At 42.6% G+C, this 26,870-nt stretch overlaps 1 protein-coding gene and 1 pseudogene across 3 annotated transcripts in view; one reads left to right on the top strand and one right to left on the bottom strand.

Annotated features, from left to right (window-relative positions):
- The window catches only part of LOC127670388 (zinc finger protein 431-like), a 553,459-nt gene that overhangs the window by 379,770 nt on the left and 146,819 nt on the right, over positions 1-26,870 (bottom strand). Inside the window, exon 1 of one of the 3 annotated variants that reach the window (XM_052164770.1) lies at positions 8,259-8,286. The exons of 1 other annotated variant lie outside the window; for it this stretch is intronic. In XM_052164770.1, the coding sequence (XP_052020730.1) occupies positions 8,259-8,261 (3 nt within the window). In that variant the 5' untranslated portion in view covers positions 8,262-8,286. Of the gene's footprint in view, positions 1-2,346; positions 2,399-8,258; positions 8,287-26,870 lie in introns of those variants that run through there. One more of the 3 variants, XM_052164779.1, reaches the window with a different exon arrangement.
- On the top strand, positions 8,532-13,913 carry LOC127670480 (aurora kinase C-like; annotated as a pseudogene).

Genomic DNA, 26,870 nt, shown 5'->3' with positions numbered 1-26,870 from the left:
GACAGCCAGGGCTACACAGAGAAACCCTGTCTCAACACCCCCCAAAAGAAAAAAGAATTAGTAATCACTATTCATTGATATTTCTCACTAACAATGGCCTCAATTTCCCCAGTATAAAAGAGCCAGGCTAACAGAATGGATGGTAAAACACCATGCATCCTTCTACTGCATACAAGAAACACGGTTCAACATTAAGAACAGACATTACCTTAAGATAAAATGTTGGAAAAAAAGATATTCCAGACAAAGAGACCTAAGATACAAGCTGGTATAGCCATTTTAATATCTTAAAAAAAAATTAGAAATAAAACCAAAATTAACTCAAAGAGGTAAAAAAAGCACAATAAACTAATAAAAAAAAATCCACCAAGAAAACATTTCAACTCATAACATGTGAGCCCCCAAAATGAGAGTAGCTACTATTGTAAAAGAAACACCTTTGCAGCTTAAATTACACACTGACCCTCATGCATTTATAGTAGGAGACTTCAATCTCATTCTCACCAATGGACAGGTCCTGCAGACAAAAACTAAACAGAGAACAACTCGAGCTAACTGTCATTTAAAAGCCAAATGGACCTAACTGGTATTTACAGCACATTACACCCAAACACAAAAAAAAATATATGCTCCTCCCAGCAATTTATGGAACTTTCTTTAAAATTAAGGACACATTCAAATACAGAGCAAGCCTCCAAAGACACCAGGAAATTGAAATACCCAGCTTCATGCTATCAGACCACCATGGATTAAATCTTCACATCATCAACTACAGAAATGACAGATCTCTAACAATCTCATCGAAACTGAAGAACTTTGTATTGAATAGCAAGTGTGTCACACAGTGATAAAGGAAGAAATTAAGTACTTCTAGAATTCAATGAAAATGAATAAAGGACATATCCGAACTTACAGGACACAAAGAAAGTTGTGATAAGAGGACAGATCATAGCACTAAATGCAAACATTACAAAGGAGGGGTGGGGTAGATATGTTCATTCTTTGAGACAAAATTTAAAAAAAAAGTGGCAACTCGAATCCAAACTAACTAAAAGAGAATTTGCAGATTAAGAATATCAGAAACATCCCAGCACTTGGAAGGCAGAGGCAGGCAGATTTCTGAGTTCGAGGACAGCCTGGTCTACAGAGTCAGTTCCAGGACAGCCAGGACTAAACAAAGAAACCCTGTCTCGGAAAAAAATAAATAAATAAATAAATAAAACTAAGAAAAACCCTAGGGCTGGATATTTTTTCCTGCAGTTTTCAATCAGACTTTCAAAGAAAAACACAGTCTCTCTTGAGAAGACAGGTATAATTCTAGAAGAATACTATGCCATTACTGCTCAAAGTATTTTACAAAATAAAAACAGAAGGAACATTACCCAAAAGCCTCATACTCAACATACATAAAAACTCCACAAAAAAGCATATTACAAGCCAATTTCCCTCATGAACATAAATGCAAAAATACTCAATGAAATCCTTGTAAACTGAATCAAAAAACCCATCAAGAAAATTACTAACCATGATGTGAAGATGTCACCCGAGTGAGGAGGAAATGGATCAACATAAAAATAAAAATAAAAAAAAATGAAATCAACTACATGAATAAAGTGACTGAAAAACTCATTAGACACAACTAGCCTTTAACAAAATCCAACAGTAACTGATGAGAAAAGTCCTGGTGAGAATAGGGATACAAGAGACATATCTAAGTATAATGAAGGAAAATTATAGCAAGCCTTAAGCTACCATAAATGAAATTGAGAGAAGCTGGAAGAAATTTCACTATACTCAGGAACAAGACACCGGGGTATCCAATCTTTCCATATCTATTCAATATAGTACTTGAGGTTCTAACTAGAGTAGGAAGATAGAGGAAAAAGATCAATAGGAAATAATTCGGAAAAGAAGAAATCAAAGTATACTAACTGGTTGATGGTATGATAGTATGTGTGTCTCGAAACAGCTACAGTGTACTCACATAAATAAAATAAATCTTTAAAAAAAAAAGATCTCTCATGTTAATGGATCACAAGGATTATACCACACACAAAAATGATCATCCTAACAAAACCAATGCATACATTCAGCACAATCCCCATCCAAATTCCAATGAAATTCTTTACAAACCTGGAAAGAACGATTCTCAGTGACTTGTATAATATTAAAATATCCACGATAGCTAAAACAATCCTGCACATTAAAAGAACGGCATGGTACTGACATAAAAAGAGACTTAGATCAAACTTATCAAATGCAAGACCCAGACACAATTCCAACCACATCTGGAAACCTGATTTTTGATAAGGAATCTAGAAATGCATGAGGGAAAGAAGACAGTACCTTCAAACAATGGTGTTCCTTAAACAGTATGTCTGCATTGTAGAAAAATGGAAATAGATCCACATTCATCACTCAAGTCCAAGTAGATCAAAGACTTCAAAATAAAAGCAGACACACTGAAACTGATAGATCAAAATGTAGTGATCAGCTCTGAATTCACTGGCATGGGAGACAACCTTCTGAACATAACACAAATATTGTAGGTGCTAATATCAACAACTAATAAACAGGAATAAAGAGCCTCTTTAATGCAAAAAAAAAAAAAAAAACACTGTCAACTGGACAAAGAGACAGGCTAAGAAATGAGGAAAGATTTGTACCAACTCCACAACTAATAGAGGCCTTATATACAAAATATATGAAGACCTCAAGAAACTAGATGTTTAAATAAACAAACAAACAAAAACTTCAATTAAAAATGGGATACAGAAGGCCGGGCAGTGGTGGCAGAACACGCCTGTAATCCTAGCACTCTAGGAGACAGAGGCAGGTGGATTTCTGAGTTTGAGGCCAGTCTAGTCTACTGAGTGAGTTCCAGGACAGCCAGGGCTACACAGAGAAACCCTGTCTTGAAAAAAAATGGGGTACAGAGCCAGGTGGTTGTGGTGCACACCTGTAATCCCAGCACTATGGGAGGCAGAGGCAGGGGGATTTCTGAGTTTGAGGCCAGCCTGGTCTACAGAGTGAGTTCCAGGACAGCCAGGGCTATACAGAGAAACCCTGTCTCGAAAAAACCAAAATAAAAAAAAAGGGGGGGGTGCAGATCTAAACAGAGAATTCTCAACAGTGGAATCTCAAATGGGGGAGAAACACTTACTAGTTCATCACCCCATAGCAAGCTGTTTATATTGTAATGCTAAATACTGTCCCCTGAGGCCTGGTTGCCTCCAGAGAGGAGACAGAGTCCACAGGGAGTGGTGCTAAGTGACCTTGCCCACAAGTTACTCCTGGGTGACTCTGTGATCTTTGGAAATGAAAGTGATCAGAAAGGGAAGCTATGATCGCCTCCGCAGACCCTCATGACTACTGCATTTGGATTCAGGAAGTCCCAGTCCCACTTGAGGCCCACACACAAAATAATGTTGTAGGACAATTCAATGTCTGCTTCCTGGCACATGGATGTGGAGTCTGACATGTCCACCTTCACAACACCAGGCACTCCTGAAAGAACTCTGCAAACCTAAACTCCTTTTATATGCTGGAGTTGAATTTCCATAAATCACATCACTGTGGCTGGTGGTCATGAAAAGTTAAAAGGATTCTAATTAAATGTTGCTGAAGGAGGATCTCCATCTTCTTCTCTCTACCAGTTTCTTGACTATTTGGAAAATTTATCACACCAAACTGAATGGGGAAGGCAAAGTTCAGAACTTCTAGAAACTAGACCTTTGAGTTTCCAGTCTGTCTTCCCACTGCATACCAAAACCAATGCCTCTGTGGGTACATTGGACAGTGATATTATAAGCACCACACCTTTCCAGTGTTAAAGTTCCTCTTCCCCAGAGAATCTACATTCAGTGAGGCTCAGGGGCCTTTGCCAGGTTACCACCATGTACCAACAGAACCACAATCTGGCTCACAGCATACTCCACTCCTTAGCACATTGGACTAGGACAGGTCAGCAACCTGTTCTTCCTGGTGTGGGGACATGGTCAACACAACTGAACATGGCATCACTTCTGGTCTCCATCATGGCTTCCTGCAGCTACTGCAGAGGGCTGGGAGAGAAGAGAAATAGACCAAAGGGAAAGGAGGGAAATGGTAGAGGAAATGGACCAGGTAACCAAAATGGCTCAATTTCATCAGGAAGAGCTGCACAGGGAAGGGCATCCCAATTACTCTGTTGGGGGTTGGGGAATGACAGGCATATCTTCTAACAGGAAGACACTGAGGGATGCTGGGAGAACCTGACAGCCAGGTCCACTTTGACTTGTTAAGTAGGTAATTAGTCCCAGGGTTTTGCTTAACAGTAAGGAGGAATGACAAAGTAGAAATGATTTAATTAAAATCTCAAACATCATTTTAAAGTTGAGACAGACCTTGTGGTTCAATATTCTCCAGGGATTAGACATAAATACCTAGAGTACACTAGGTAATCCTCACATTTATTCTCCCTGATTGTGCTTTTTCAGGCAGGAATAACAACATTCCTGTTGGGAAGAGCCACACCAGTCTGTTCTTATCTTCTGTATTAGTTAACTTAGTGCAACTACAGAATTTTGGTTTCTAGAAAAAAGTTCAGTTCCATATCCAGATTTTTGATTGTCCTGGGCTATGAAATCGAAAAAATTGCCACTTAGGCCTTTTACTGATCATCAAAATTTGATTACCTGATTACTCCTTGCAAATGACAACCAAATATTGTCAAACATGAAAGTTCTCCTCCTCCCTCCTCACTCCTTTCTGTGCAACAGAGTTGGTCAGTGAACTCAATTCTAACTCCAACCCCTTTTCATTTTAAGTATCCATTAAAAGCCACGGAAGTTAGGGGACACTCATGCACTGGTCTCTTTTCCACCTCACTGACTGGTTAAGGGCCAAACCTGAAAGAGCTGGAGGGCAGTCTTCAAGTCCTTGGGCCACAGAGGCAGAATGAGGTATACAAAATTCATAATTAAGAGCATGAGGAAAGCCCAAGGTTCAGAAAGGGTTCTTCTAATGTAAATCTAATATTAAAGCAATTTAAAGAAGGAATGAAATTCTTTTTTTTCAAGATTTATTTTATATATTATTTATTTATTTATTTATTATATGTGAGTACACTGTAGCTGTCTACAGACACTCCAGAAGAAGGTGTCAGATCTCATTATAGATGGTTGTGAGCCACCATGTAGTTGCTGGGATTTGAACTTAGGACATTCAGAGGACCAGTCAGTAGTCTTAACCACTGAGTCATCTCTCCAGACCCCAGGAATGAATTTCTCAAAGACTGGGAAACATTGCAGAATAGATAAATACCATATTGGGGCAGTGACACATTAAAGAACATGAAATTTAAAAAGTATCATCAGCCAGGTGGTGATGACATATGCTTTGAATCCCATTAGTTGGAAGGGCAGAGACAGACAGAACTCTCTGAGTTCAAGGCCATCCTGGTAGATGGAAAAAGTTCCAAGACTACCATATCCTCACAATGAAAACCAGTTTTGAAAAATAGACAACCAAAAAAAAAAAAAAAAAGTACTTAATATGGCAAAGGAACCAAAGCTAATCTACAAATTCAATGCAATTCTCCTCAAAAATTCCAACACAACTTTCTACAGACCTTGAAAGTGCAATTCTCAACTTCATATGGAAGAAGAAAAACTCCCAGGAATATCAAAACAATCCTGAAGGAATCAGGATCCCTTACCTCAAGCTGTACTACATAGCAATAGTGATAAAACCCTAATGTTATTGGTACAGAGACAGACAGACAGATCCATTGAATACAATCAGAGATGCTAAAAGGAACCCACACATGTATGGACACTTGATCTTTGACAAAGAAGCAAAAACCAGTGCTGGAGAGATGACACTGGTTAAAAGCTGACTTTTCTTCCAGAGGTCCTGAGTTAAAATCCCCACAACCACAAGGTGGCTCATAACCATCTGCAGTGGGATCTGATGTCCTCTTCTAGTGTTTCTGAAGAGAGAGTGACACTGTACTCATAAACAAAAAATTAAGAGAAAATCATTTTTTAAAAATGAAGCAAGAACCATACAGGAGGGAAAAAAAGCATCTACAACAAATGGTGCTGGTCTAACTGGCAGTGTACATATAGAAGAATCAAATTGATGGTATTTATCACCCTGCACAACATGGATCCCGGACATCAACATAAAACCAGATATACTGAGTGTAATAGAAGCAAAGTGGGTAAAGCCCTTGAAGGAATTGGCACAGCACAGAATTTCTTGAATAGAACACCTGTGACTCAGGCTTTAAGATCAACAGTTGATAAAGGGGACCTCTTGAAAATGAAAAGCTTCAGTAAGGCAAAGGACACTGACACTAGGACAAAACAGCAGGCAACAAATTGAGAAAAGATCTTCACTAACCCTACAACCAATAAGGGGGTAATATCAAAACTTTATAAAGAATACAAGTTAGATGCCAAAAAAAAAAAAATTAAAAATGGGATATAGAGCTAAATAGAATTCTCAAGACAGAAATCTCGAATGACAAGTAGCACTTAAAGAAATGTTCAACATCATTTGTCATCAGGTAAATGCAAACGACAATGACTCTGAGATTCCACATTGCATGAATCAGAATGGCTAAAACTGAAAACTCAAGGGACAGCACATGCTGCTAATGACACTGAGAAAGGTGAACACTCCTTCTTCGCTGGAAGGACTGCATACTTGTACAACCACTCTGGAATTCAATCTGGAGGTTCCTCAGATAACTGGGAGTAGTTCTATCTTAAGACCCGTTATATCATTCCAGGGCATGTACCCAAAATATGTTCCACCATATCACAAAGGACACGTGCTCCACAGGGTTCAGAGCAGCCTTACTCATACTAGCCAAGAACTGGAAGCAAATAGGTTCATTTTAACACTCTATTGTGGTTCCTTTAATGCAGTAATTTAGAAAGTTTAATGAAGAGGAAAGCAAGACCATTGCCCTGGGGAGCAAGACTGGAATCAAGGCCACCTGAGACAACACAGCAAGCCTCAGAAACCTTTTCTTAAAAGGCTGAGGATACAGCTGTTCTAGAATTCACAGGCCTTCCCAGGGAGAGCCCTCTACACACAAAGAAAACATGAATTAAGAAATATCTCTTTAAGAACACATGGACTGGTCTGGAACTCTGACACATGAGTAGGAGTGGACTACCTTGTCTATCCTCACTGGGAGAGGATGAGCCTAATCCTGGAGAGACTTGGTGCCCCAAGGAAGAGGGATAGGATTAGGGGAGTCTAGACTGCATTGGGGGTGGGTAAGGGAGGGGGAGCACCATCTCAGAGGCAAAGGAGAGGGATGCAGTGAAGAAGTTTAGAAAGGAGACTGAGAATGGAGACATTTGGAATGTAAGTAAACAAAACAATTTAAAAATAGAGAAATATCTCTTTAGTAAAAGCATGCATCCAGCACTGGGTAATGCTCAAAGAGGAGCCAGCCTAGAACACACCTTGCAGTCCCCAGCTGCCATCATCCTTAAGTCTCTCTTATGTTCAGCCTCCAGGTTACACTTTGAACCATTTAAATAGAGGCAGAAGACTGCAAGTGTAGCCACTTAGACAGAGGGGAGATTTACACAGCAAGGATGTCCACAGAAGTGTTTCTTAAGTACACCAGAGACCTGAAACCGTGACACAGTCCTAAGGGAAGATTCCAAAGGATGAAAAGGACCAGAAAAGTAGAAAGGACAAAAGTTGGGGTGGGGAGTTGCAGCACCAGCTAAAACTCATGCCAAGTAAGCTTCTTAAGAGTATCATCTTTAATACTGCTTCCTGGAGGAGAAGAGTACGACTTGTATAAAGTCAACAGAAGGTTTTACACAATGGGATAAACTCGGAGGAGTCTAAAACAGTGCTGTACAGCTTAATATTGGACTGCTACCCACGGCAAGAGGTAACGTTTACAACTTTCTCACATCTTAGCTCCAAATATGTCTTATATCAAAATGTTAAAACAAAGTGCAAAAATTGTAGAAGATACTGTAGAAAGAGGTATTTCTGTGTTTGCCATCTTGCCAAGAATGTTTGAACACGCAAGCCCATGTTACAAATCCTTGAGCAGATGCAGCCCCAGAGCAAAGTTATTCAGAGGCCACTTCCAGGCTCAGGGAGCAGCTAAGACCACGAACAACCTCACAGGTGCTCATGTTTAGCTGTGGTTCCCACCCAGCCCCAGGGAGGACTTGCGCCTGTGGTTCAATCGCCTGCCCCTTCCCAATTGGAAGCAGCTGCCATACACTCACCATATCGCGGGTTCAAAGTGTGCCTGAACTCCCTTCACAGCACACAGAGGCCGCACGCAGAGCTGGATGCAAGTACCACTCAAGTCTCCCAGCTACAACAATGAACCATGAAGGTGTTGCCTGGAAGCACCCGCCTCCACTTCTGACTGGCAGGTCAGACTAGGCTCTTCTGCCCTGCCCCCACCATCCCAGGCAAGCAGCCTAGGAGAAGCTCAAACTTCTCAGGCAGGCCTACTGGGCTCGCCTATGACTTCAGAAAGATAACCACTGGTTATCAGCTGGGATCTACTAGACAACACCAAACTGAGATCTGAAAACTGCTTGAGTGCAGTTGTGCTAGTGGATTACCAGTGCGTGGGTCACTAGTGTACTGGGGTGTGTGAGACATTCCCAGTGGTTGCAGAGGCCACAGTCAGAGAGTTACCCACCTTCCCTTTCCCAGGATCTAATAAACTAGCAAGACTTCAACTTGCCCTCACCTCCTTAGAGTTCAGGGGAGAGAGTCACCACCTTTGGCCTGGGCTTCACACACAAGTTAGAGATAAGAGAACCAGGTCTGACCCCAAGGTGGTGGCATGTATGTGATATCCTTGCAAGCAGGAGGACAAGGCAGCAGGATGGGGACAGTTAGAGACCACTGGGGTCCAAGTCGGGATGTGAGTGTGTGTGTGTATGTGTGTGTCCATGCCCACTCAAGTACTGAAGGCTTCAGCCTTCTCTCTCCCTGCCCAACCCTCCTTCTCCCTCTCTCCCTCTCCTCTCCCTCTTCTCTCCTCTCCTCTGTATCCTCTCCTCTCTCAACCCCTCTGTCTTCTTTTTCTGGGCTGTCTCTCTATCTCTCCCTCTCCTGCATTGCCTTTTCTCCTTCTCCCTTTTTCCTTTCTGTTCCGTGTCCTCCCCTACAACATTCTTGACTCTCTTTCCCCTCCTCCTATACCCCTACCCCTCCCATCCTCCCCAGTCCCTGATAAGGTGGGTCACTTTTGGACTAAGTGGGCTTCAAATTTGCTATGGAGTGCAGGGTGACTTTGAACTCCTGCCTCCTGTGTCTACCTCCCACAGACTAGCATTGCTACTGAGCAGCACCATGACCATTTTTTCTGTACAGAGCCATATTAGGGTGTCATGTCACAGGGCAAGAACTTGAATTTGGCAAAGGACAAGGGCTTCAGGCAGGAATCTGACCTTGGGGTATAATAGGGAAGTAGGTTACAGCAGGAATATCTATCTATCCTAGGGTGGAGTGCTGTAAGTGAAGGGGATATTGCTCAAGGTGAACTTCTCCTAGCCTTTGTTGACCAGGGAATCCCCTGCAGTTAGGATCCTGCTCCACCTAGGGTAGAGTGCTCAGAGTGAAGGTGAAGTTCATTGTTCCTCCAGGTCTAAGAATTCCTGAATTAAGCAGGTGACCCACCCAGCTGCCTGAGCAAGGACTTCCCCCCCACCCCCAACTCAGCCTGGAGTCTGGGGAGAGGGGCTTGGCCTGACTTTTTATCTTGGGAGAGATGCATTAAAAGTTGAGATTTGAACCAGAATCCATGTCTGTTTTCTCTTGCCACCCTGTTTCTATTCCCATCTCTCTTCCAAAGAACCCACCCTTAGAATGTAGCTACAGACCCTATATTTTTCATCTCTCTTTCCTTAGCCACTGGAGAGATGAAGCCCAGCACCTCAACCAGTGAGTGCTATGACAATGTTTCTAGAGGAAAGGAAATGGGACTCAGGTGAAGAGCGAGCTGGTCAGGAGGAGTATTGGCTAATGTACCCTAAATGCTGTTTTCTGTATGGAATACCACTGCTTAGTAAATGAGGAAGGGGAGCGGTTGTGGACCCCTAACTCTTTCTAGTCTCTGAGATGAGGCCATCTCTTCCATCTGTTTAGGAAGCATTTCACCAGCAATGACTTTGAAATCAGATGTTCCCTAGGAAGGGAGAAATTTGGCCATGTGTACCTGGCTTGGCTCAAGGAAAATCATTTCATTGTGGCCCTGAAGGTCCTCTTCAAGTCTGAGATAGAGAAGGAGGGATTGGAGTAGCAACTTCACAGGGAAGTAGAGATCCAGGCACACCCACAGTAAGTGTGGTTTATGTGGAACTCAGAAATGCCCTTCTCTAGCCCTTGCTTCCTTCTTGCTGCCCTGACATCTCTCCTGGTTTTGGAAACACCAGTTTCAAGTATATACCCATGTGCATGTCAGAAATCAACCTCCAGTTGAGGGCCACCTGATGGTACCTGGTGAGTTCCAGGACAGTCAGGATTACACAGTGAGACTCTGCCTCAAAGGTAATCGATTTTATTTTACACCTACTTATGTGTTTGTTTGCTTATTTTAGTTGTAGTTTTGGTTATTTGGGGACAAGGATTCTCTGTATAACCCTGGCTGTCCTGGAATTCACTCTGTAGATCTGGCATGCTGCTGTTGAATTCCCGGATTTGTCTACATCTGCCTTTGGGGTGCTGAAATTAAAGTCTTGCCCTGCAGTCAATTTTTTATTTTTTTTTAAGTTATGAGGTGTAGTGTCACATGGGCTACATGTGAGGCACAGCACAAATGTGAAGGACAACTTGCACGAATTAGTTCTTTCCTTCCACATACAGATTCTGGGAATGAAAGTTGGGTTAGCATGATTGGCAACAATGTCTCTGCTTGCTGTGCTGTCTTGCTTACCTTGACTCTGCCTTCCTTCCTCCTTCAGACACTGAATATCCTTCGCCTGTACAACTACATCCACAATGATAGTTGGATGTAATTAATTATGGAATATGCTCAGGGAGGTGAGCTCTATAATGAGCTTCAGAGAAACCAGAAGTTGACCCAACAGCATACAGCCACGGTGAGGGGAGCTCTGGGAGCAAGGAAGTACTCAATGATGGCTGTTACTGATTGTGGCTGCCAATATACCCTTCCCATCTCTTCTTGATCTACCATTTTGAGTAGAAGTGTAGGATGTGGGATGGGGGAGCATGCAGGCCATAGTATGCACATACAGACTCCATGAGATAACTTGGGGAGGACTCCTTTCACCTTTGTGTGGCTTACAGGCATGACACTCAGGCCACCTGGCTTGTACAGCAAGCCCTCTTACACACCAAGACATCTTGCTAGCCTTCATCTCTTTTTTGTTTTGAGATAGAGGAAATCTTCCTAGATAGCCCAGGCTAAAATTATAGTTAAAAATGAGATTCCATGGCAGTCATAACATTCATAATATCTGTTCTACCTCACAGGGAAACTGAAAGTTTTCTCCTGACCAGATTGCTTTGGTTCACACAGATAATAGAGGAGTTGTCAGATGCCTTGACCTATTGCCATGAGAACAAGGTGATTCACAGGGACATCAAGCCAGAGAATCTCCTGCTGGGCCTCAGGGGTGAGGTGAAGATCATAGACTTGGGGTATTCTGTACATGCCCCCTCTGTCAGGTAGGTTGGATGGGATGGGGGTGGGACCCTCACACTAGTGAGGCATTTCCCAAGTGAATTCATCTCACATTGAAGACTCATATACAAACTGGGCCTTGGGTTTAACAAGCACCTTTTCAAATATACACCTTAAAATGCACTTGCAGATTGAACGAATTGGGTGGTTGGGGTGATGAACTCAGTAGATAAGAGCAGTTCCTTTGTGAGCAGGAAAACCTGACTTTAGATGGAAAGAACTTGCAAAATTCTAGCCATATCTATGGATTCCTTTAACCCTTGCCTTGAGAACTGGAGACAGGCAGATACTAGAAGCTGGCTAGCCAGACTAGCAGAAGTAACTGGGTTAGGTTCAGTGAGGGACTTTGCCTTAAAGCAATACTGTGGAGAGCTTAATAAAGACACCAAATGTCCTCCTTTGTCTCTGTTAGTGTGTGTCTGAAGGCATGTACACACACACACACACACACACACACACACACACATAAATAGAGCATTACTTTTCTTTCCTAGTCTTTATCGGTGTTTGCCTTTGCCAGTAAGATTCCATGAAAAATTAGCAAGCATCCCAGGACCGAATTTCTCCATGTTGATGAGTCCACATTTCCTTGCTTCCCCATGAGACATATGGCATTATTATGTACGTATAAATCTTCCTCACTCATTGACTCTGCAGACGGCCAGGCTGGGTTCAAACTCACAACAATGTTGTGATGATATGTTACAGGTGATAAGTTACACCTGACAGAGTAATTTTAAAACATGGGCTTAATGTATCTTCCCTTAAAGTATTACTTTCTCCAAGTTAGTTTCCTCTTTTAAAGTTGATATATGGATGTTTTGCCTGCATGAGGACTAGTGTACCATTTTTCATGCCTTGTTCCCTTGGAAGCCAGAAGAGGGCATCAGATGGTTGTAAGCAGCCACATGGATGCTTCAAAATCCATCCAGGGTCCTTTAGAAGAACAGCCAGTACTCTCAAGCACTGAGTCATCTCTGCACTCCTGCACTGTCTGACTGTCTGGGGGTTCATTCTAGCCTCAAAAACACAATGCTCTTCCTGTTGGAACATTCCCATATGCCAGAATTAAGTGATATGAGATACTATTATATCTGTCTGCATTTTCTGACTGTTAAACAAAAAGAAAAATCTGTGTTTATTCTCATGGGTGAGTATAGGTACACATATGTCATGTTGTGTCTTGGGGGTTGGCATCATGTCAGAGGACGTCAAGACAATCCCTCACCTTCCACCTTATTTGAGACAGGGTCTTTTGTTTGCTTCTTCATGGTTGGCTAGCAGGTCTATAGACTTTCTATGATTCTCCTCTGCCTCCCATCTCACTGTAGGAGTTCTAGGACTATAGTCATGCACCTGGCTTTATGTGAGTTCTGGGGGATAGAACTCAGGTTCTCAGGAATTCCCCCTGCAAGTGCTTTACCTCCTGACTCACATCCTATAGACCCTCTGATTCTTCAACCATATTAACCGTTGGTGTTTGTGAACTGTTCTCCCTGCCTCAGCCATGCACAGGAGGGGACTCTTCAAGAAGTCCCTTGCCTCCCATTTCCTGGGATGCTGAACATGGAAGATTTCCCTCCTGAGCTTATGCACAGTGCTCGCTTTTGTGTCCTGCTTTAGGAGAAAGACAATGTGCGGGACTCTGGACTATTTCCTCCAGAAATGATAGACGGGAGAAGGTACAATGAGTCGGTTGATCTGTGGTGCATTGGGGTGCTCTGCTATGAGCTGCTGGTGGGAAAACCACCCTTGGAGAGGACACTTCCAGTGAGACATGCAGACGCATCTGCCAGGTACAATGAAAACACACACACACACACACACGTACACATACGTGTACACACATGTGTACACACACACACAGAGGACATTCACCAGGAAGCCAGGCAGTGATGGCTCCTGGGTGGGCTTTGGGAAATGGAGCATGTACAACAGAGTATCTACTAATAGGTAAAAGGGTGCCGTGAGGAGATTTATAAAACAGGGAGGAGATTACCCAAAGAGAATAGCTAGATTCTATTATTCTTCCCCTGCTACATTAGGTGGATTTCAAGTTTCCTTCATCAGTGCCTACAGGAGCCCAGGACTTAATCTTGAGCTTCTTGGGTACAATCTTTCAGAAAGGCTGAGCCTGGCCCAGGTCCTGAAGCAGCCCTGGGTCAGGGAACACTCTTGAAGGATCCTGCCTCCCAGTGTTCAGATGTCTTCCTGAGTCCTGTCTGTTTTTACTCCTATGTGTTTCTTCAGGAAGCTCTCCAGTCTCGGTTTGTTACTGCATGTGGTTTGCTTATTTTCTCTTTTATGAAGCGAAAATAAATAAAACTGATTAATATACTATCAGTCTTCTTGCTTGAGTGTGTTAGTATGTGGATTGGATGGAAATTTTTGTCTTACATGAGTGATATGGGTGGAGGCCAGGCGCCCACATCAGGTGACTCCCTCTATTGCTCTCCAGCTCCCTTTTAGAGAGACTAGGTCTCTGAACTAAACATGAAACTCACCAAATTGGTTTGACTGGCTGGAATGTGAAACACAGTGATCCTCCTATGTCCAGCTCCCCACACACAAGCTCAGTAAAGTATGCCCAGCTTCCATCAGGGTGCTGGGGAGCAAACTCAGTCCCCAGGCTTCTGCACATGGACTGAGGCACACCCATGCTCACAAACATATAAAAAAACAATAAATGAAGGGAAATTGGTGTATAAGGAGAGATGATATTTGTGTAGAACTGAGGGGTTCTCTGTAGAGTACTCAGTTTAGCATCTTTACATTTTTGTAAATATTTACAAAATCTTTACATTGATTTTGGGCAAAGGTCTCACACACACACACACACACACACACACACACACTCTAGTCTACATTTTACATAGAAAGAATGTCCATCTCACTCAGTCCCCAAATTCTCCTGTGCTGTGTATGTTGTTGCTTGGTGGGTCTAAAGCCAGGCCTGGTGACCCATGCCTACAACCTTAAGTATTCAGGAGGTTCAGGCAGGATAAATTCAGTTCAAGGCCAACCTAGCCAATTCATCAAGATTTTCTCTAATTAAAACAATTTCAAGAAATAAAACAATTTCAAGTAATAATAACAATATGTATGTCTAAGCCATGACTCTAGGTCTGTGACCTTATTTTAGACAGAGACTAAGAAAACCTCTTTGGAGAGGGAGTAATCAGTTTGTAATCAGAGAAAGAACTGCATTACCGAGAAGGGACAGCCCAAGAGATTTGTGGCTGGCTCCTCAAATGAAATGCTGGTGCTTGTGGGTCTATAGTCTCCATGCTGTGACTTCATCCTTGTGCTACTGTTCAGTCCATGCCCATTATGGAAATCTTTCATTTTTTATTAGATATATTCCCTATTCATATTTCAAATGTTGTCCCCCTTCCTGGTGTCCCCTCCAAAAAACTCCCCTAACAAATGCGCCCTACCCCTGCCTACCAATCCACCCACCCATCCCTGCCCTTCACTCCCCTACACTGGAGCATCCAGCCCTCTCAGGACCAAGGGCCCCTCCTCCCATCAGTGTCCAACAAGACCATCCTCTGCTGCATATGCATTTGGAGCCATGGGTCCCTCCATGTGTGCTCTTTGACTGGTAGTTCAATCCCTGGGAGTTCTGGGGCTCTTGGTGGTTCAAGTTTTTGTTCCTCCTATGGCACTGCAAACCCCTCAGTTCCCTGGGTCCTTTCTCCAGCTCCTCCACTGGGGACCCTGTGCTCAGTTCAATGGTTGGCTGAGAGTGTCCCCCTCTATATTTGTCATGCAATGGCAGAGCCTCCCAGGTAACAGCTATATCAGGCTCCTATCAGCAAGCACCTGTTGGCATCCACAATAGTGTCTGTGTTTTGTAACTGTATCTAGGATGGATCCCTAGGTGGGGCAGTGTCGGGATGGTCCTTCCTCGAGTATCTGCTCCACACTTTGTCTCTGTATCTCCTCCTGTGGGTATCCTGTTCCCCCTTCTAAGAAGGAACAGAGTATCCATACTTTGTTCTTCCTTGTTCTTGAGCTTCATCTGGTCTGTGAATTGTATCCTGGGTACTCCAAGCCACTGGGTTAATATCTGATAGCCTTTTCAACAAATGGTGCTGGTTCAACTGGTGGTTAGCATGCAGAAAAATGCAAATTGATCCATTCTTATCTCCTTGTACAAAGCTCAAGTTCAAGTGGATCAAGGACCTCCACACAAAACCAGATACACCGAATCTAATAGAAGAGAAAGTGAAGAAAAACCTGGAGCACATGGGCACAGGGGAAAGTTCCCTGAACAGAACACCAGTAGTTTATGCTCTAAGATCAAGAATTGACAAATGTGACATCATAAAATTACAAAAGCTTCTATAAGGCAAAGGACACTGTCAATGGGACAAAATGGCAAACAACAGATTGGGAAAAGATTTTTTACCAATCCTACATCTGACAGAGGGCTAATATCCAATATATACAAAGAACTCAAGAAGTTAGACTCCAGAGAACTAAATAACCCAAATAAAAAAAAATGTGGTACAGAGTTAAACACAGAATTCTCTACTGATGGGTACCAGATCTCTGAGAAAGACCTAAAGAAATGTTCAGTATTCTTAATCATCAGGGAAATGCAATTCAAAACAACCATGAGTTTCAAACTCACACCAGTCAGAATAACCAAGTTCAAAAACTCAGGGGACCGCAAATGCTGGAAAGGATGTAGAGAAAGAGGAACACTCCTCCTTTGCAGGTGGGATTGCAAGCTGCTAAAACCACTCTGGAAATCAGTTTGCCGATTCCTCAGAAAATTGGACATAGCACTACCTAAAGACCCAGATATACTACTCCTGTGCATATACCCAGAAGATGCTCCAACATGTAATAAGGACACACCTCCACTATGTTCATAGAAGCCTTATTTACAATAGCCAGAAGATGGAAAGAACCCAGGTGTTTCGAATGGATACAGAAAATGTGGTACATTTACACAATGGAGTACTACTCAGCTATTAAAAACAGAGAATTCATGAAATTCTTAGGCAAATGGATGGAGCTAGAAAATATCATCCTGAGTGAGGTAACCCAATCACAAAAGAACACACAAGGCATGCACTCCCTGATAAGTGGATATTAGCCTAAGAGCTCAGAATACCCAAGATACAACTCACAGAACACATGAAGCTCAAGAAGAAAGAAGACCAAAGTGTGGATACTTTGATCATTGTTGGAATGTGAATCAAAATACCCATGGCTCACAATCAACCAATAGACTGAGCATAGGGTCCCCAATGGAGCAGCTAGAGACAGGTCCCTTGCATGCTATAATTGCTGCTGATTTATCACATTTACCATTAACTGGGTCTTGGGGCTTTGAAAACGTGGTGTGGCACTTTGTAAGATACATATTTTCAGTTTCCATCCTGATCATTCCTTGCACTCTTTCCTCATTTTGTGGCGATTTGGGCTGGGAAACTTCTTTCAGCATCAAGTGTAAGTTTCTGATGCTATCAATCTTATTGCTTATAGGTCAACAGGGCTGAAGTGATAAACTTTGGATCAGCTATTCACAACTTACTACTTTGACATGGTCATGGCCCCTAAGAGGGATAAACCTGGCTGTTTATCCACAAGCTCCAACTTTGATGACAGCCTGATAACTATGTCTAGGTTCTGTCATGGAGGATATAATGCCACATTCTGATCTCCACTGGAGCCTGTCATGCATTTGGTACATGGTGGCAAAACTTTAAATACCTTAATTAAATTGATTTTAATTTAGAAAATAATGTATAAAGAGAAACTTTTTTACACTATGGAATCACACACACACACACACACACACACACACACACACACATTTCTGGTGTGCTCTAGAATGCCAGAAGATTGCATCAGATGTCTTGAACCTAGAAATACAATTAGCTCTGAGCTATGTGATACAGGCGCTAGAACCCAAACTTGGGTTCCCAAGAGGTGAAGGACTATTCATCAAATTGTCCACCTCTCCAATGTGTCCTTGTGATGCAGAAGATGAAGATGCCCAATTGCTCCTGTGCCCTGTCACTCAAAGGTCATGAAAGTCCCTCTAGACTGTAGAAGGATTCAGTAGATTGAATCTGTCCCTCTGTGAATGGACCCTCTCTCTGCATTGCTTACTTTCATGGATAACACAATTCTTTATATGTAAAGTTTTTTGGTTTTGTTTTTGTTTTTTTGGATTTAGGTTCCCCACCCCCACCCACCCCACTCCCCCAATCCCCCCAACCCCCACCCCCCGAGACAGGGTGTAGCTGTATAGCCCTGGCTGTCCTGGAACTCACTCTGTAGACCAGGCCTCAAACTCAGAAATCTGCCTGCCTCTGCCTCCCAGAGTCTGGGATTAGAGGCGTACACCACCACCACCCAGCTAGATGTAAAGTTTTTAAAAAGGTTTTGTTTGGCTTTGGTGTCTACATCTGTCTGAGTCAGGTGGGTGGAACCTCTCCTAGATTCCTGCCTGCAATCATAACAGACATTAACAGTGCCAGGAATCTGTGCTTACCCATGGCATGGCTCTCAAGTTGGGCCCTTATTGGTTGTCCAATCCCTCAGTCCCTGCTCAATCCCTGAATTTCTTGTAGACAGGATAAGTTTTGGGTTGAAAGATTTATGGATGGGTTGGTGTCCCTATTGCTTCACCAGGGTTCCTACCTGGCCACAGGAGGCAGGCTCCCCAGGATCCATATCCCCAATGCTGTGAGTCTCATCTAAGGACACCCCCATTGATTCTTGTCTGCTTCCCAGAGTGCTGGGATTACAGGCATGGGCCACCACCTCCCATCTGAGATATGTTTTTTATATGGCTTAACTTTGACGAAGAGAATGAAAGTATAAAATATGGTATAAAAAGAAAATAAAAGATTAAAAAAATATAAAAAGTACCATCAATGTTTTGATGAATAGTAATATTTCCTGACATTCAATAATAACTTTCAATTATCAAATCACTTCATATATTCTCTATAATTGAGTTATTTTCTTTCCTTTGTTAATTTAACTATTTAAAATGTTGGAGCTGTGTTTATTCACTCCTGTTCCATGGTGTATATATATATATAGAGAGAGAGAAAGAGATAGATAGATATATAGATAGATATGTGTGTGTATGTTGTGTATACACACACACACACACACACACACGCACATATATATATATATATATATATATATATATATATATATATATTAGTTAGAGGACAACTTACACCTGTCTCTTATCTATTTCCATTATTGAATTCTAGCTATGAAACAAATGGAATTGTTTAGCTGCAAGTGAACTCATTGGCCCTTATTTAGTTTTAAATTTATTTATTTATTTATTTAGGAGTTTTTTGTTTTGTTTTGTTTTGTTTTGGGGGTTTTGGGTTTTGGGGTTTTTTTTGTTGTTGTTGTTGTTTTGTTTTTTGGTTTTTTCAAGGGTTTCTCTGTGTAGCCCTGGCTGTCCTAGAACTCACTCTGTAGACCAGGCTGGCTTCGAACTCAGAAATCTACCTGTCTCTGCCTCTCAAGTGCTGGGATTAAAGGTGTGTGCAACCACTGCCCTGCTAGCTTTAAATTTATTTATGCATATTCCACAGCCCAAATTTAGAAATAAGAGAAAACTGTGTAGGATTACTATGGGTCTCTCGGGATTAAACTGAGGTCATCAGGTTTAGCAGCAACCAACTTTACCCACTGAGACAATTCCCTGGCATTCAGGTCATTCATATTTCATTCAGAGAAAGTGTTATGAACAAGTGTTTACTTCTCAGAATAACCTAACACAATCTAAAACAAAGCATTACAGGATTTTCATGTGCAAATACAATTTATAATTTAACTTGTCCTGTTTCCCTCCATCCTTAGATGGAAGCATATTTATAATCTGAAGACCATAATTTGCTGATGTAATATTACAACTAATCTTCTTGGAGCATCAGTGAGATGGCTCAGTAGGAAACAGCCACGAAGTGCAAAACTGGCAACCATCGCGATGATCATAGAAAGATGGGCAAAAGTAGACCTCACAATGTTGTCTTCCACTCTCCACATAACTGCCATGACCTAAAAGCCTGTAATCACATTAAACACACACACACACACATGCCAGATTAACTAATGGGGCGATGGAGAATCATGGAAGGAGCAATAAGACATGCATATACAGATTACTACTCAATGCAGATTATTCTACTTTATTACATCAGATAGGTGAAAATGTTACTTTGCATACACACATTATATATTTAATTTTTCTTTTTTTTTCTGGTTTTATTTTTATGCTGAGAATGTTGAGTTTATTAGAAAACAGACAATATCACAATCCAAGTGTTAGCTCACAATCCAATCACGAAAGGTGCCCGAAAAGAAGCTCTCTTCTGTGTATGGGTTGAAACAGTTTGAAGCCTAGACCTCTCAAGAAAAAGAAATATATATTCATGTCCTGGGTGGCAGGGCCATCAGCCAGAGATCCTTAGTGGTAAGGTTGGTTGGCTCAGCAGCAGGTGTTGCAGGGGGAGGTCCTGCAGGCTTTGCAACAGAAAGCAGGCTGGCAGCAGGGGGGCCTTCAGCAAGGAGCCTGCACTGAGATGGGCTGGCAGCAGGTGGAGGGCCAGCAGCAGGGCCTGCTGACCATAGCTGTGTAAGAGGTGGGACAGCAGGTGCTGAGGCAACAGCAGCCCTGCTGCAGGGGTCACAGCAGATGGGGTGGGAGAGGCACCTCGTGGGGGAGAGGGGAGGAGGAAGCGGAGAAGAGTGGGAGCCTGCGGCCAAGGGAGGAAGGAAGGGGCACAGAGAGCAAATGAGCCAGAACTTGGCCAGGGTGTGTCCTGAGCAGCTACAACTTCGGGAGTCCCAGATCGCCCAGCAGGGAGAATGGTGGCAGTGAGGCGCGGGCCAGCCCAGCCGCTGGCGCCATGAGCCAGAGAGCAATGCCAGGCAGGCAGCTGCAGACCCCGGGTTCTTTCTCAGCCGAGCAGCTCGCACCCTGCCTCGGGTGCCCGCGACCCTCTTCCTGTCTGCTCGGTCTCTGCAAGCTCCTGCCGCGCCGCCGTGCCGCCGCTCCGCGCTAGGCAACTTTTGCCCCAGGCCATTCGCGGGAGAGGAGGATGCTTTGCACCCCGGGGCTCTCCCTGATGCCTCTGCAGGGCGCGGGCTTGGGATCTTCCTGAGCTGGCTGGTTCCCTCCGGGGCTGAGGAGGAGCCTTCCCTTCCTGTGTGAACAGCAGGCATCTGATGGCCAAGCCCTAGGGCACTGGGGACTTGGGAGGGAAAGCCTCCCCACCTGATGCTGGGGCCTAGCTCTTTGCCCACCTGCACAAAGAGGCCCTTGAGGTCCGCAGGGAGTGATGTGGAGGCCAAAGTGTGGCGGCTAGGTCATCCTGGAGGTCTGTGGATAATGCAACTTTCTAAGTTTGTTCTAAATTTAAAGTTGTCACTATTCTCTGTAAATCCCTCAGGCTCTCACCCAGGACACAGGGCCATCTGATCCTCCTCTGTAGAGTGATTCACAAGCAAGGTATCCATCCAGACTGTGAAGGAGCTGCTGGCACCGCCTCAACCCGATGCACCCAGACCGATATTATTATTATTATTACTATTATTATTATTATTATTATTATTATTATTATTATGTCCTGACCTGTATGTTATATCTGCAATAGGCTTTATGTCTATAAAGTTGTTATATTTTAATAGACATAAATGTCTGAACATCATCAGATTTACTCAGTAATTCCCCAAACAGCCATCCTCTCTAATAAATGTGCAATCCTAGAATCATCACTCTGAGAACTCAAGGCAGAAGTACATTGGAACTCCAAACATGTCTCATTTGTATGAATTATGTATGCCGCATATATATGTTTATTTTTTAAACTCTGTAAAATGAAACACACAGTCCATTGTATGGCATTGCTTTAAATTAGAATCAATAAACTGAATCTTGATTTTTAGTGTAATATATTTTATCTCTATTGATTGCCTTTTTTGTTTGCTTGTTTGTTTTTTGTTGTTGTTTTGTTTTGTTTCTTTGAGACAGGGTTTCTCTGTGTACCCTGGCTGTCCTGGAACTCACTCTGTAGACCAGGCTGGTCTCAAACTCAGAAATCTGCCTGCCTCTGCCTCCCAAATGCTGGGATTAAAGGCGTGTGCCACCACCGCCCAACACCATTTTAATTTTTTAAACTCCTGTGGAACCTTTTTGATTGGAACTTAATTTTTGATGTTATTATATGCTCCAGATTGGATTCATTGAAGGTTTTCTGTTTTGGTTTAAAGTTTTGGCTTTTTTTAACCTCTACTTTATAGTCTCTAATAATCTAGCACCTAGTTTTTACTCTCTTTGTTGTAACTCAACAGACCCCTCAGGATCTGAGCTCAGGTGCACAACCCCTCAGGACACAGCTTGATGATAGATTGATGCAAGAGCAAGAGGTTTATTGTTCCACATACTGGGGTTACTCAGCCATGCCACCCAGGCAGAGTGAACCCCAACAAGGAAAGCATACATCGTGTATACCCTATTTGCAAGGGGGTTCGATTACTATGAGTAATATATTTTAAATGTACAGGTCAAGAGGGAACCATGGTAGTAAGATTGTTGACAGTTTGTGGTTTTACCCAGGACTCAGTAGCAGGAGGGGCAGGAGAGTGATTCAGGGAACTGTTACTTTTATTTTGTCTTGTCTTGGTCAGAAGGGTCTGAACAGCTTGGTCACTTTGTTCCTTAAAAACTTTGTTTCTACATTCTTAGAGCCTTGTTGATAGGTTCTCAGAAAACTCTGTTCTCTAGGGGCCACCAGCAAGGGTCAGAGCAGCAGCTGCCACTGCCAGCTCCCCAGCTGGGCAGGCAGATCCAGGCATTCCTTAAAGGGGAAGCTACAGATAAAAGCTTTCTCCAGCTCACCATGGAGAGGTGCTGCTACTGGGGAAGGAACCCTGCTTGCCATATCTTCTCTTTTCAAGTCTGTCTTAATCTGATCTCTTCCAAAAAGGATAAACGAAACTGTAACCATTGAAATAATAGCCATTTCTATGCTATTATTATGGCTGCAAAACACAGTCTTCTTCTCACTTGCTGTGAATTAAGATGTAGAACTCTTGGCTCCTCCACCACCATGTCTGCCTGGACACTACCTTGCTTCCCCCATGGTGATAATCGACTGAAGTTCTGAAAGTGTAAGGCAGCTCCTATTAAATCTTGTTCTTTTAAAAAGATTGCATTCACCATTGTGTCTCTTCACAGCAATGGAAACCCTAACTAAGACAACTTCTACCCAGATCAACATCAATTTACTTCTAGGCTCTCTGTCCTGTAGAAGACTGTCACAGTGTGAATGATGCTCCAAAGGCACAGGATTAAATATACAGTGCTATCTGTTACAGATTCAATATGTGTTATACATTTTAGTGTACTTAATAGATGAAGGAAATCTAGAGCTCTCAAAGAGACCCAATAAAGGGAATTATACATGTTAAGGGCTAGGTGACACTTTTTATGTCTTTTCCTGTTAAAACTATTAAACTGTCTATCCATAGATAGTTCCCTATGGCGTATTTCATTTCTTGTGTTCCAAGTTAAAAGTCAACCATAATAGACTTGTTCATTCTCAGTAATCTTGTGATTTACACATCATACTTTCTCGCCACTGTTTCATGGTATGTTCTGTAAACTGGTTGATAGTTAACTCAATTATTAAATGCAAAAATGTCTGTTTTTGTAATCATTTGCTCCGTACTTCAGTCTTGAGTTAGAATATAGACAGGCTCCCCTGCATTTGATCAGGAATATTTCTTCATTCTAATTCAGAAGAGACTGAAAGTTTGGACAGGTTGTAAAATAAAATTTGATAGTATACTTCAATGGTTGCTCCTGGTTTTAGGTACTGGAACAATATTTACTTAAATAACTTAATTCCATTTGAGATGGATTTGTACTATGGAAGGGACTATGTAGGCCAGCATGGCCTCAAATTCAAGGATATGAATTTGCTTCCAATGTCCTGGAATTAATAGTATGTGCTAGCATCCTTAGCAATATTCATTTTTGAAATTGATCTCATGGGCATGGATGGCAAACACATGAAATGACCTTTAGATGGAATGTGTAGTTGCAATTCTTCAATGCTCCTTTTTTTTCTATGTGGTTTACATTTGTTCTTATTTTCCATAGTGTGTGTGTGTGTGTGTGTGTGTACTATGGAACACCTTTCTGAAACTCACAGTTATCTTTCTGCCTCTTGGCCCTCAGTGCTGGGATTAAAGAAATACTCTACCATACCCAGCTTGAGAAATAAGTTTTATGGTGTAAGTTGTCTATATATTTTTTTACAAAAATAAATTTACTCATTATATTGTGTGTATGAGTGTTTGCCTACATGGGTGTCTTTGTACTCCACTCATGACTGTTGGCCAGGAAGACCAGGCGATGTTGTAAGAATTCCTGAAGCTAGAGTTACACATAGTAATATGTGGCCTTATATACTGGGAATGAAGAAACCTGGGTGCTCTAGAAGAAATTTCAATTCTCTAAACCTTTGAGGTATTTTCCACCCCAAGTTTTCTATTCTTGATAATGTTTCTCATCCAAGGTGCTCTAGGTCACCGGGGCCAGAGTTGGGTTACGTAGGCCCTGCAGATATGAGACAGGAACGTGAACCACACTAAGACATGAGAATAAAATGTAGGTGCAGACTGACTTTGTCAACCTGGATCAGAATTCAAGGAGTGAAATATCACGTGGTTCATTGTCAGCATATTTAGAACATAATACAATTTGTAAAAAAGTACTATGGCAAAACTCAGTCCAATCAGTTCAATTCCAAAACCACAATAAAGCTTAATATGTGGCTACATAGAAACCCTTTTACAAAGTACATGAATACATGTGACTATGATGGTAGGTTCTGTAGATAAAATGCCTGGAATCTAATGTGGTTTCTGACTAATACCAGAGATGTCAGCAGGCCATAAAGGACATGTGACATCTCCCCTAATGATTGGTAACAGTTTAGGAAGGAAAGAGTTTTAAGACAGTCATTTTGGAGAATTTGGGTAAGGTATGCCTCTGTAGCAAAAGTTATGTGAGGTCTGACTACACAGAGAGCAAAAAGGTCACTGGGTCATTAAGAAAATCCTCTTCCAGCCTTTTAGGTTGAATGCAGGTATTTTACTTTCTTCATTGAGTGCAGGCCTCTGTACATACAAGCGTCCTAGTTTCCCAGGTGATCTGAGGGTGCAAGGACCTTTGTGCCCCAACATCCTTTTCCTCATTAATGAGTGAAGCTCTCTTGCAAGTGGGAGAAGTAGCTGAAGGGCCCAAGTGTGGATGCCTCAATTCCACTAGGGAGGGAAAAGAAAGCAATCATGGTGGGGGAGGGGTCGGAGGGAAGGAGTGGCCTGGGTGGGAGAGGGGACAAGGAGGGGAAGTAGAGCACATGATCAGGTATGGGGGGAGGCGAAACAGGACTGAAGTACTGAGGACCATTAGATGGTGCTGGCCTAAGTGGCAATCTGTATGTAGAAAAATGAAAATAGATCCGTATTTATCTCTTACATTGCACAGAGCTCAAGTCCAAGAGGATCAATGACCTCTATATAAAACCAGATACACTGAATCGAATAGAAGAGAAAGTGAGAAAGAGCCTCAAATTTGTTGGCACAGAGGGGAATTTCCTAAACAGAAGTCCAATGGCTCATGCTCTAAGATCAAGAATTGATAAATGAAACCTGACGAAACGGGAAAGCTTCTTTAAGGGAAAGGGCATAGTTAGGAAAAACCGGCAACCTACAGATTGGGAGAAAATCTTCACTACCCCTACATCTGGTAGAAGGCTACTATCCAAAATATGTAAATAACTCAAGGAGCTAGCCACCAAAGAATCAAACAAGCCAATCAAAAAACTGGACTATAGAACTAAACAGAAAATTCACAACAGAGGAATCTCAAATGGCCAAGAAGCACTTAAAGAAATATTTATAGTCCTTAGTAATCAGGGAAATGCAAACTAAAAAAACCCTGAGATTCAAACTTTCACCAGTCAGAATGGCTAAGATCAAAACCTCAGGTGACAGCATATTCTGGCAAGGATGTAGAGAAAGAGGAACACTACTCTATTGCTGGTGGGATTGCAAACTGGTACAACCACTCTGGAAATCAATCTGGAGATTCCACAGAAAATTGGAAAATCTAACAGGGAGGGACACATGTTCCACTATATTCATGGTGGTCTTATTTCTGATAGCCAGAAACTGGAATCAACCCAAATGACCCACAAGGGAAGAATGGATACAGAAAATGTTGTTCATTTATATAATGAAATACTACTCAGCTGTTACGAATGAAGAGGACATCATTGGTTTTGCAGGCAAATGGATGGAACTAGAAAATATCATCCAGATGAGGTAACTCATATCCAAAAGGACATGCATGGTATGTTCTCACTAATAAGTGGATATTAGCCAAACATGCAGAGTTCCCAGAATACAACCCACAGGACTCAGGAAGATTAACAAGCTTAAGGACCCAAGTGTGGATGCCTCAAACCCACATGGGAGGGAAAAGAAAACAATCATGGGGGTGAGAGGGAGGGAGGGACCTAGTTGGGAGAGGGCATAGTAAGGGCAATGGGGCATGGGATTAGATATTTGGGGGAGGGGAAACAGGATTGAAGCCCTGAGGACCCACAGAAAGAAGGGAAAAAAGCAACCCCAGGAGTTAGGGCAACCCTCTAGGATGTACTGGAGATGTGGGAGTTGAAAGACTCTCCAGATTCAAATGGAGGGACCTTGAGTAAAGTACTCTACAGTGGGGAGGGGGAACTTGTAGAGTCCATCTTCAGTGGAGGGGCAGGACATCAGGTGGAGGGATGGGGTTGCCGTCCCACAGCCAAAATCTCTGACCTAGAATTGTTCCTGCGTGAAGGAACTGCAGGGACAAAAATGGAGAAGAGCATGAAAGAAAGGAGGTTCAGTAGCAGAGCTAAACTAGGATCCAGCTCAAGGGGAGGCCTGGGGTCCTGACACTGTTACTAATGCTGTAGTGTGCTTGCAGACAAGAGCCTAGCATGGCTTCCCACTGAGAGGCCCAACAAACAGCTGAAAGAATTAGATACAGATACTAGCACCCAGCAAATGGACATAAGCCTGGGAAACCTGTGACTGAATTTGGGAAAACCTT

The sequence above is a fragment of the Apodemus sylvaticus genome, chromosome 1 (genome assembly GCF_947179515.1).
Source record: "Apodemus sylvaticus chromosome 1, mApoSyl1.1, whole genome shotgun sequence".
Classification (NCBI taxonomy): domain Eukaryota; kingdom Metazoa; phylum Chordata; class Mammalia; order Rodentia; family Muridae; genus Apodemus; species Apodemus sylvaticus.
The sequence above is the reverse complement of the archived record's forward strand: the minus strand, read 5'-3'. Positions and strand labels throughout refer to the sequence as shown.